The sequence below is a fragment of the Callithrix jacchus genome, chromosome 2 (genome assembly GCF_049354715.1).
Source record: "Callithrix jacchus isolate 240 chromosome 2, calJac240_pri, whole genome shotgun sequence".
In the NCBI taxonomy this organism is placed as follows: Eukaryota; Metazoa; Chordata; class Mammalia; order Primates; family Cebidae; genus Callithrix; species Callithrix jacchus.
The window spans coordinates 170,564,650-170,577,121 of NC_133503.1; the positions used below are offsets into that span (position 1 = coordinate 170,564,650).

Genomic DNA, 12,472 nt, shown 5'->3' on the forward strand with positions numbered 1-12,472 from the left:
GAGGAAGTTAGGAGGCCAGAAAGCACACCTCTGCCAGTGGGCCACAGTGTCAGATGCACGTGTGAGCACTGGGTTTAGAAGTTTCACAAACCTTTATTTTATAGTTATCTGTTTATTATTATGTGTATATACTACTTGCCCGCTAAACTCATGATTAGTATTGCTTGGAGAGAGACTAAGCTAAATATCCTGAGTTGACTTAAAGAAAAATATCTGCTGAATAATATCCAGAAGGTGATTCTAGGTGGCCTGGCACACAAATGTCTGAAGCTTGAGATCTTCCCACCTGCTCATGGCAATGAACAGATACAACTTAACAGGGATGCTGATTTGAAATGTTCTGAAGCTAACAGCTAACTCTTCCTGTGCCTGTGTTTTCATAGAAGGGCAAGTCTGAAGAACTACTGAGCGCCCTGGGATGCCAAGACTTTCCTCCCACTTCTGACTATGAGGACTTGCTGGTGGAGTATTTAGAAGTAGATGACAGTGAGGACCAGCATCTAATGTCAGTCCATTCGAAAGAACACCCAAGTCAAGGTATGAAACCCACATACCTGGATCCTGACACTGACTCGGGCCGGGGGAGCTGTGACAGCCCCTCCCTTTTGTCTGAAAAGTGCGAGGAACCCCAGGCCAGTCCCTCCACATTCTGTGCTCCTGAAGTCATTGAGAAGCCAGAGAATCCTGAAACAACCCACACCTGGGACCCACAGTGCAGAAGCATGGAAGGCAAAACCCCCTGCTTTCATGCTGGTGGATCCAAATGTTCAACATGGCCCTTACCACAGCCCAGCCAGCACAACCCCAGATCCTCTTACCACAACATTGGTGATGTGTGTGAGCTGGCTGTGCGCCCCACAGGTGCACCAGCCACTCTGTTGGACAAAGCAGGCAAAGATGCTTTAAAGTCCTCTCAAATCAGTAAGCCTAGAGAGGAGGGAAAGGCAGCCCAGCAGAGGGAGGTAGAAAGCTTCCATTCTAAGACTGACAAAGACACGCACTGGCTGCTGCCCCAGGAGAAAACCCCCTTTGGCTCCACTAAACCTGTGGATTATGTGGAGATTCACAAGGTCAACAAAGATGGCGCACTATCATTGCTACCGAAACAGGGAAATAACAGCAACCAGCCTGAGAAGCCCAGGGATCCTGAGAACAGTAAGGAGTATGCCAAGGTGTCCAGGGTCATGGATAACAACATCCTGGTGTTGGTGCCGGATCTGCACACTAAAAACGTGGCCTGCTCTGAAGAATCAGCCAAAGAGGCCCCACCATCACTTGAACAGAATCAAGCTGAGAAAGGCCTGGCCGACTTCCCTGCAACACCAAGCAACTGCAGGCTCCAGCTGGGTGGTTTGGAATACCTGGATCCCGCATGTTTTACACACTCCTTTCATTGATAGCTTGACTAATGGAATGATTGGTTAAAATGTGATTTTTCTTCAGGTAACACTACAGAGTACATGAAATGCTCAAGAATGTAATCAGACTGACACTACTAAAACTCCCAGCTCCTTTCATGCTCCATTTTCTAACCCTTGCCTCTTTCTGCAACAGCTGATTCTAGAACAAATCATTCTGTTTCCTAACTGTGATTTGTAGATTTTCTTTTTGCTATTAGTTATAAAATTGTGTTTGATGAAATAAAAGCACACTGCTTAGTATTCTTGAGGGACAATGCCAATGGAAAAGGCTTTCATGATTTGGCATGGGACAGATGGAAATGAAATTGTCAAAATTGTTTACCATAGAAAGTTGATGAATAGGTGCAAAATGCCTTGAAAATTGCTTTTGAAAAAACATAACCTTTACACTCCTCTTCCATTTTATTAGGATTACCCAAATATAACCATTTAAAGAGAGAATGCATTCCAGAACAAATTGTTGAATCAGTTCCGATACCTTACTGAAATCCAAGTCAGAAACAATGCCTCCAATTTTTTCTTAAAATAGTTTAAATATGTTAGGCATGGATTTTCTTCCCCTGAATTCTATTTTATTCTAAAGCCTCTTTATAATATGGTTTGGAAATTAAAATTTTCTTACACAAGGGGCAAATGAATTTCATGTGAATCCTTTCAGGATGTTTTCCTGCTTCATTTCAGCATGACAGATAATTTATTATACACCCTAGTCTTTTCTTAGTGAAAAAAAATCCCCAAAGACTAAAAGAAAACCACAGCAGGATGTTAATGTAATTACTGCCTTACTGTACATACAAATTCTACTTTAATATAAACCCATAAGTTTAACAATGTATTTTTGAAGACTATTTTTCTATCACTTAGGTAAAATAAAAGACTATTTTCTATTTTCCCAGTACAGCTGTTTATGTATTCAGTGGGTACAGTATTTTTCTGCTCCAAGGTTATAATGAGTATTTACAGTACATAGTAGTATATGCAGTTCCTGTTTGTAGAGTAAAATGCCATACCAACCCAAAGCCCACTGTGAAATATAAAATGAATGACAAAATTCAGTTTTCAACACAATATAGTATAGTGTACCCAATTCTTTTAATCTCCAGGACACTTTAAGCAACAACTACCAACAACAACCACCTGGGGATTTAGAATTCTTCACAGACCAGAAATTATTTCTCCTTTGAGTTTAAGGCTCCTCTGGGACTCCTGCTCATCAATGGGTGAATCTTCCTAAAGCTACCATAAAAAGGGAGAGTGATGGTTTCTAACAGCTGTTTGAAAGAGAGAGGTTTTGTTTTTGTGAGAAATCTTGGACAGCAAAAAAATATTTTTAAGCAAAGCCAAGAGTTAGTGTCTTTCTGAAGTAAATTCATCTGCAAAATCTTGGCAGACGCAGAAACAGAGCTCATATCAGAAGTGTCCAAATAAAAGTTCTAGGAAACTAGGTATTTGTAGAGCAATGGGAATAGCTCCAACGGTCAGACTATGGTAGTGAGAATCTCCCAGTCAGTTCCAATGCCAGGCTTCCTGAAAGAAGTCAAAGCTTGGATCTTCATTTTAAAGGGCACATCCGTGACTCATCTGACACCCTCCCTCTATTTTTCCCTTCACTTGATGGCAAATCTATTCTATATGTCCATTTACTAGCTGGACATAGAGAACTTGATCTCACCTCTGGGATTTAAATATTCCACCCCAGCTAGCCCAGATTGATAGCAATTGGACTCAGAGGTCCCTCTCCTGTTAGAAAGTGAACACATTGCCAGTGTTTTGGGAATGGCAAAAGCAATAGACATGAAGCTCTATTTTCCTAATATATAACAATATCACGTGAGTGAGGGAAGCATGTGGGAAAGTTGTCCAAGCTCATTCAGTCCCCTAGATCCTCAGTACTTACACTGTCTGAGAACCAACTGCATAGGCATCACCTGGTCAGTGTTTGAAAATTCCATTTGTAGAATCTTAGGCCCTACCTCTAACCTAAGGAATAAGAATCTGCATTTTACTAATATCCCCAAATGATTCAAGTGCACACTGAAGTTTGAGAATCACTGTTCTAGATAACCATTTCCACTAAAGGTCGTTTTAGCGCATAGAAACAATCCTCTTTTGGAAAGGACAGATCAAGTCTGTTTGACTTGCAGTGAACAACACTGCATATAAGAAGGCAAAAAAAGAGAAACATATCGATAGTTTAAGATTCACATTATGCTGAATCTTCTGTGAATTCACATGAAAGAATGACCTGCAAAAGTACACAGAAGTTCTGAAAGACCAAGGAATATATTCTACCTTGAGAAGCACTGACCAAAGTCAGTCATCCTCAAAGCCAATGAAGACTAAATCTTTCCTAACATACTATATTCTTCTCTAAGAATAGAGAAGATATACATCAGTCACTCTTATAGTTTGAAAACCTAAACATAAAAGTAATCTGCTTTTGACATATAATTTTGTATAATACATATGAACAAATGTTACAGCTAAATCCCTAAAAAAATACCAATTAGCTGCTCATTAAGTCAAAACTTTAATTCTGTGATAATTAGCAAGCTCTATAAATTAAGGTTTTCAGTGGTCTATCAAGGAGACAGCTGTTCACACAGAAGGATACACATGGGACAGGGGACGGTCAAGAGACCTAGATTCTGGTCCTAACTGCTTAGTCTTGGAGAGATTAATTCCACTCTCTAAGCCTCAGTTTCCTCTGAAGATGTTGGACCAAATAATCTCTAAGGTCCTTTGAAACTGACTCCTTGATTCCATGACTCACTGAATGTTTTTCTGCAAAGATAATTCCAACCAATGTCTTCTAACTTAATTAAGCTAACAACAAATTGCTCTTCATCACAGAAATACAAAGTAATCTTCAGTGATGTGCTCTTTATACTTTGCTTTCTAAATAATCACTTCCACTTGGTCTTAATATATGGCACTGCATTTTATAAGTGATATGTGTGCAGAATCATATTCAAATATTATATGCAAATATATGTGTAGAAAGAAGAGACATTTTAAAGAGGCATGAGATTGAAAAGAGACATATTGAATGAGGCACGAAGCTTTAGAAAATTGATCTTTTACTGAATCAAGCCATGCTCATTCCTTGTTGAATCCAACAGCCCCAAATCCCTTTTCTTATATCTAGCTATTAATTATTTTTCTCTCATCATCCTAGATTAACAACCACTGTACAGTTGGCTTAAGGATCCTTACACTCTGAGTTACAAAAAGTTTCATTTTTATAAACAAAAACCTATTTTTTTTTGTTTTAAAAATATTCAAGTTTTAAGGCGCATGGAAACTGAATCTAGTCAGTGGGTGATTTGTGTAGCCTACAACCCAAATAGCAAAATGTTCCAATTCATTCTAACAGATATGTATAAGCACAAGTTAGTATCAGCCATGCCAGATATTAGCAGACCCTACATTTATTAGCTGTTTAACAGACTCTACATTTTCCTAAGTGCCTAAAACCAACCCTGGTAGTCACTTAAGTGCAAAAGACTCACTTTAACTGGCTTGGTCCGAAGGAGTCAATTATTTACTGTCTGTACAAGATCTGGACAGTTTTGCTTTTTGTCTTGTGACGAGCCAGCTGAATGTGTAAAGCCTGTGAGTTATTGAGCAACCAGAGACCCCTGCATTCCAAGGAGCAGTTTGGCTCTGGGGAAGCTCTGACTTTCTCTTTCCTGAAGTGTCCACACTGCCCGTCATTTGCAGAAAGACTTGGCCCTGCCTTTAGCAACTTCCCTATCTCCTTAGAGTAGACAAGAAAGAAACAGATTTGTGCACATTTTACAAAGTGCCTTCCTCTAGTTTTTTCTTTTTTTAAGTTTTCATTTTGCAAGGAAAAATGTGTTGGTTAGAAAGTAGCATTTGCCTTATAGGGATATAGAGAGAGAGATATAGATATACAGATACATGAATGAATGGAGAGATGAGGAGAAGCCAGAAAGGGCACACCAAAATGGTCTAAGGGCCAACCAGCAAATGTTCAGTGAATGTTTATGTTTTTTTAATTGAATCAACACACAGCTGTTGTGAATGTGTGACTTACTTTGCCTGATAAGAAATTGAGTCTGACTGTGATTTGGGGATAAACCTGCCACCCTGTGATTTAAGACTCTTCATACTAAAACATACTGATACATTTTTGAATGTCGTTGGCTCACATGCCTAAACCTGAAGAGAACAATGCATGCACATTGGAACTTTGCACACAGACAGAAAAATATAAATGACTTTGAATTACCATCCCTAGTGTTGCTAACATAGATGTGCCATTGACGAAAGTCTCATGTGTACTTGAGTGAACAAATTTCCTTTTCTACTTTTTTGACTCAAGCACAATAATGCTGTCACTAAGACAGTGACTGAGCACTCAATGTCCAAGACTAAATCACATCACCACCACTAAGCAGGCTGTATGTCTCTGGATGAGTCTTTTAAACTCTGGCCATCAGGTTCCTTACTTGTTAAATAGGTGGGTTGGCCTAAAAGGTTTCTAAGACCTCTGTCAGTTCTGTCTTTGATTCTCATTATCTAGATAAAAATCCAGGGTTTCAGGTCAAAGTCCTAGGTGCAGTGGAAGAAAGCCTTGCTGACATGCCCTTGGCCTGAAGCCATGAACACGTGAGATGTGTAACAATATTTAAGAGAAAACCAGAGATCTGTTCCTCCAAGTCAGATTGATATAACATCTTTGCTTTTCCTTTTTCTTCCTAGCTTTACGTATTTGTAGGGTTTTTTCTCCTTTTCCAGAGCCTACTGTTTTTCCTAAGAGTAGCAAACATAGATTCCACAAGAAATGAAATTATTCATAAGCAATGACTTTGGCACTACAAAAGACTGAGTCAGAGTTTAAATCAGTTCCACAGATATCCAAGCCCAAGTTGAGGATCATAAGTATACCCCATTTAGAGATTTGCATGCTTAGAGACTAAGCCCATGTTTATTAATTATTTAGTTAATTCAAAGGTCGTTTATAAATCCATGCCCAGCCTGGGCAACATAGTAAGACCCAGTTCTTTACAAAAATTTTAAAAATTCCAGCCATGGTGACACCTAACTGTAGTCCTAGCCAGTTGGGAAGCTGAGGCCAGAGGATTGCTTGAGCCCAGGAGGTCGAGGCTGCAGTGAACCGTGATTGTGTCACTGCACTTCAGCCTTGAAGAGCAAGACCTGGTCTCAATAAATAAATAAATCCAAGCTATGTTGATGACTAGATACTAGAGGTCTTAAGGAGAAACTTTAAAAATACAGAGTGATTGCTTCAGAGAAATCCTGTTTATAATCATGATCTGAACTTATTCTATGATTAGCAAATATATCATCCAAAAATAAAACAGGAGTTCTCGCCCCAGACTTATTTTTCAGGATGGTGACTTTTGGTCTGGGATCCTCATGACACCCATTTCAATAAAAGGAAAAGAACAGTAAAATAGGAGATAGGAAGTTTCCAGAGATTTGGGCATCTCAGGATTCCATGAAAAGCTGAGTCTAACCCACTAAATCCAATTTTTATTGGACATGGTAAATCTAAATCTGTACAGTGTTTTGAGTTTATGTCTAAGAGAGGTACATAATTCACAACACTATAATGCTGGCAGCTGTTTCGTCCACACCAATTCCTTTGATTTAATGCTCTGATTTCAATTTAGAAAGTATTGAGACATGCAAAGTCTCAAAATAGGAAAAACCTATCCTGTTTATAAGATGTGGCCAATAAATAGACCACAGATAATCTTAATTAATTAACATTCTACTTGCTGCTTGTTAAAAAGAAAAAAACTTCAGCAACTGAAGTAGGAAAATAAAAAACAAACTTTAATAGTTATGGTCAAATTATGCTTCACTTGGATAAAACTCAAAGTGTTGTAGTCTAAAGTTTTTTTGTGCACATTTTTCAAATCCTGGGGGAAACATCTTTTTATCATGTTATCTGAAAAACTATATGGCAAAGATACCTCTGAGAAACAATTTGTTTTATAGAATTCTTGAAAAGACAATTTTGAATTTTTAAAGTAACTACCTCCCCTTTGTGTCCTAATGTCCTTCCTTCAAAGCTGCTTATAGTTTAGAAACGAAAGGTGTCACGTCTCATGCTTTGATTGTTTTTCAGTAGCATGTTTGATATATTTGCCAAGTGGCATTTCTGACTTTACAGTAACTGTTACATTATTTTGTACTATATTGCTTTATGTGGTTCGAAAATAGCATACACCACATTGAAATATGTAATCCTCATATTGTGAAACTCATCATGTAATACAAATGAAAATCATTACTTAATAACTTACAATCTATTTGTATGTAATTTCAATATGATTGTGTCTATGACTGTAAAACAAAACTGAAAAAAATATGTAATATATTTCTGTTGAAACCATGAATGTACTAATTTTTTTCTCAATCTTTGTCTAGAAGCAGGATTCTATGTCATTCATTGTACAGCTGCTCTGGGGTGTTACACGTTTAAAGTTCAATCCAACAGTTGTTTAAAAGTCAGCCTCTTGGCTTTGTTTCATGTGACTGCTGATGCCTCATGAGTGTTCTTTGCATAATGAGGCTTGCTTTTGTGCTTCATCATTCATTGTAAACAACTGAAGCATCTCATCGGAAACCAAAGCAATCTAGAACCAGCCTGTTGGGTGACTGTGTCTTCTGTAAGCCATATTGAAGTGAAGCTATATGTAATAGCCTAAGGTTCCATATTTTCAAAGCTACCACTACCTCTGCTTTTCCTCTTTCCCTAGAAAATGCCAAGCAAAATTCCCCAACACTAAGTGAGAAATTAGAAGTCACTGTTATAATTAAATTGCTGGGGTTGTTTTTGTTTTGTTTTGTTTTACACCTTCCAATTCACCACGTTGCAGGGTTACTCAAGTTTCTGAATAACCATTCTTACATTTTTACACTTTATAAAAACTGGCTGCAAGAGGTTCAGAAAGAATGTGTAGTAAGTCATCGGATGAAAAACCCACAAAACAGTAGACTGCAGATTTTTTCCTATGTCACCTTATAGTTGTCCAAAGCCATGATAATGATAACTCTTACAAATTGACTTTTGTAACCCCCTAGAAATAACTCTTTTCCTTATTTTGTTTTAGCCATCAAACATAGTATGATATGGGAAAAGTCAGCCATTTACCAGGAATAATCTTGTTTTGATTTTAAAAACTCATTTATATATGTAATTATTGTAATGTCTATTTTTTAGACTTAATTATAGAAGACCATAGTCATCTGATTTGCTATTTTGCGTTTTTCATTCTGTAAATCTTTGCTTATGGCGTATTGTGCTTTCTGTTTTCCATGGTTTTATTCATTTGTTTCCTTCTATCTTGAGGGAACAATATGAGTCGTTAAATCTTTGTCATTAGGATGGGAGATAACGCTAGCTGCTATTGTCGAAACATCTTCGTTTTTACTGCATGCCAAAAACAGTGCTTGCCACACAAAAATCTTAGACAACCCAATACAATATGTTCATTATATTCCTATTGACGTCATTATTGAAAATACCCAGCTCAGTGCCTGGCTCAATAAATGTTTAATTCCCTTACCTACGCTTGCTCTATTTTTTTGTTTGAAATGGAGATGAGCACAATAATGTAAGCATGGCTGAAGCAATTTTTTGGACATTTCTTGCTGCTAAAAGATCTATAATCAGGACATTGTTTATGTAAGTTGGACAAAAAAATTCTTCCTCTTTATGTCCACCCTTCCATATGATTGCAAGACAGCATTTCCCTCGTTTACCTCATCCCTGTAACATGGGAGTCTGAGAAAAATGAGGGGAGATGGAACCAGATACAAGGAAGTTTAATCAGAGAAGCTTATTTAAATATTGTGAAATAAAGAAAGAGCCAAACCATTTTTTAAAGCAGGAAATCCTTTTGAACAGTTATTATTTATCAGTATTATTAACACCTTTTCTGACAAAATTCTTCAGATGAAGAGTAAATGGATAATCCTTTACTTTTAATGGATCTAGACCTAGAAAATTTCACTTACTCTTCATGTTTGTACTGCAGAATTGTGAAATGGTGTGTGGTTTTGCTTTACAAGTCCTTCTCTGCTTCCTCTTAATTCTCTAATGCCATGCTTACAGAAGAATAAGAAATTTCTTTCTTACTTGAGTATCATGCTCTAAAAAACTTGGCTTCAGTCAAAGAAATGCTAGCTTTCCTGTGCTTATGTTGAAGCCATCTGCCTTTAATTCTTGGGCCCTCTTATATTTTTAAGGTACAAAATTTGAAATCTTAGTCACTAGACACAAGATGCATACAATTAATGATGAGCTGGAGGAGTGATATGTAGCTAATTTTTCAAAAGTATTGAATGTACTTTCCCAACAGAAAACAGAAATTAAATATTGCCACATTTTGCCAGAATCTCATCTGAAACCTTAACCTTGTCAGATTTCCTACAACTTACTAATCAAGTTTTATTCATTCTAAATCTCCCCAGTTTTGGGGGCCTGGAAGATGCAACTTCCATTTCCATAGAAACTTGCAAATCTTGGGGTAAGGGAGCAGTGGGAGGACTAGGGAGAAGGATAATATATAGGATTATTGAAAAGTCCCCAAGAGGGACCTTCCTGACCAGAATATGCAGATCAATTCCTGCTGGCTTTACCTTTGAAAGTCCCTTGAAACCATCCAGATGAAACTGAGCCTGTTTTTTTTATATTGTCAGATGTATTCTACTTTGGAGGTTCCAACACCTAAACTGGAATGCTTTTATTTACACCCCTCCACCGTCCCCCACACCACCGCTCAATTCCTGCTGCCCCTGCTAACGTTAAGCATTTTCCCCTTGTTATGATCAGGTTCACATTAAAACAGATACTTACAAACTGACTTGAAGCACAGATACTTTTATGAATGTGATAAAATATTTTCTTGAGAAAAGGAAAGAGGACATCAGTCAAATAAAACACCGCGTGGATGTTGATCGGTGAACACTGGTGTAAGAAAAGGGAGCTCAGGAATTTTTATTACTGTATTTATAAATGAGTTTGAAAGAATTTGTAAATGCCTCTGGTACATTTTTAAGGTGACACATTTGCTCCTTATAACGTTATTAAAAATTACAGGGTAAGCTTAAATGACATTTGCCAGTAGTTTTACTTTACATAATCAATACTGATATTGTTGCTGAACTATGTAACTTTATGATGCATTTTTCAGTCCCTTTTCAGAGAAAATGCTTTTCAATGGTAGCACTGTTTAGCTTAAATTGACTTAATAAATTATTACCTGAGCAATGATTTTTGAGGGTCTTTATATATATATATATGTGAAACATGCATTACATGAAAAATGTAACTTGAGACACGTTTTTTTCTTTGCCACAATGAAACCCATCAGAATATATTTTTTTAGAGAAGGGTGAGGAAACTGCATTTTAACTCTGGAAATATAGTATGCAGACACATGCTGAAACATTGATCTTAGGACACTCATCCGTGGCATTTTTTTTCAGGCACAAATTTTTGTGCTCATCTTTGAACACCTCTGATTTTATTTTTCTACTTATTCTAAATCAAAACAGAACACGCATTCCCCCAGGCTTTATTCATCTGCCAGACTCGAGCCTTGAAAATGCAAGCATGATTGGAAGCACTCAGAAGTTTCTTGGAACTTCTCCTGGGAACAACCAAGAACAATCAAAAGGAGAATTTCCAAACCTGAGATTCAATCAACTTTCCCAAGTTTCCAAACCTGAGATATGAACAACTTTCATTTAACAAGCCACAAATCTCAGGGCCAAAGGTTCATAGTTTCTTTTGTTCTTGTCTTCCTGCCTCGAATTATTCAATATCTTTGCTTAAAACCAGCTGAGATTTCATCATCCATTTGTAATCCTGTCTTTATTGCATAAAATATTTCACAAGTACTTCAAAAATATATAGAAAAACATAAGATCATTTACCCACATCCAAATCTTATACATTTTCATATTTTGGCTTGTCCTTTTTTTTTTAACACAGATTCATTTAACATTACAAATACCATCATTTACATCCCTCAACATCCAAATTCTCTCTCTCTCTCTTCAATGGTAACCACAATCCTAAAGTTATTATATACTCTTCCCTGCTATTTTATACAATGCATTTATCTCATGTCTATCTATCCCTAAATAATATAAGCAATTACTTTGGTATTTATGAGTTTGCATAAAAAATAGCAGATATCATTATGCACTTCGATTTTTTTCATTCAGCTTTGGGTTTTTGAGATACAAATACCTCCAGCTGCTCAGCTGTATACATCTATACAATCCACTAAGCTCCCTATTTATCAACATTTAATTTTCACTGCTTTATGTATACAACTGCTGTAGTTGTATACATACAATGTATTAGTCTCCCTGACAAAACTTGTGTGTATACCACTGTTACAGTTGTACACATATACAGTTTATTAATCTCCCTATTTAGCAACACTTGCTTTTCACTGTTATCAATGACGATGCAATGAGCATTCCTGTGCCAGTCCCATTGAAATATGTGCAAAAGTTTCTCCAAAATATACACCTAGAGGTCTATATGGTTGGGTCATATAAAATGCATGTCTTAACATTTCCTAGATTCTGACAAATTGCTTCCTCTCTAAAGTAGTTTTACTGATGTCTACCCTTGCCATCAGTATAGTGGTTTCCATTTCTCTTCATCTTCATTATTACCTGATGCTTTCAGATGTTTTAATTTTTGACAATTCAGTGAGCATAAAATGATGTATTGTTATTTTCCTTTTTATTTCCCTCATGAACCCATTTGTATCTGAGTAATTCAGCCTTTTCCTGCTTATCTTTTATGCCATCTTTGTCATCTTCTGAGTGTCTACATATACCCAAATCTTAGTCCAGGCTTTTCTAGCCCATTTTCCTGTGTGTCTCTTCCTGCCCTGGCACTCCTCTGTTTTATTACCATATTTCATACAAAGTCTTGTTATCTAATAAGTTAATTCCCACACCACCATACCCTTCTTCAAAATTGTTCCAGCTATTTTTGGCCATTTACTCATCATATGAATTGT

At 37.0% G+C, this 12,472-nt stretch overlaps 1 protein-coding gene across 4 annotated transcripts in view; it reads left to right on the top strand.

The window, feature by feature from the left end:
* The window catches only part of PRLR (prolactin receptor), a 170,729-nt gene extending 160,031 nt beyond the window's left edge, over positions 1 to 10,698 (top strand). For 3 of the 4 annotated variants that reach the window (XM_008992156.5, XM_054246610.2, XM_017964592.4), the window contains exon 10: positions 384 to 10,698. In XM_008992156.5, coding sequence (XP_008990404.1) covers positions 384 to 1,397 — 1,014 coding nt within the window. In that variant the 3' untranslated portion in view covers positions 1,398 to 10,698. 4 annotated transcript variants of the gene reach the window in all.
* Positions 10,699 to 12,472: the final 1,774 nt, after the last annotated feature.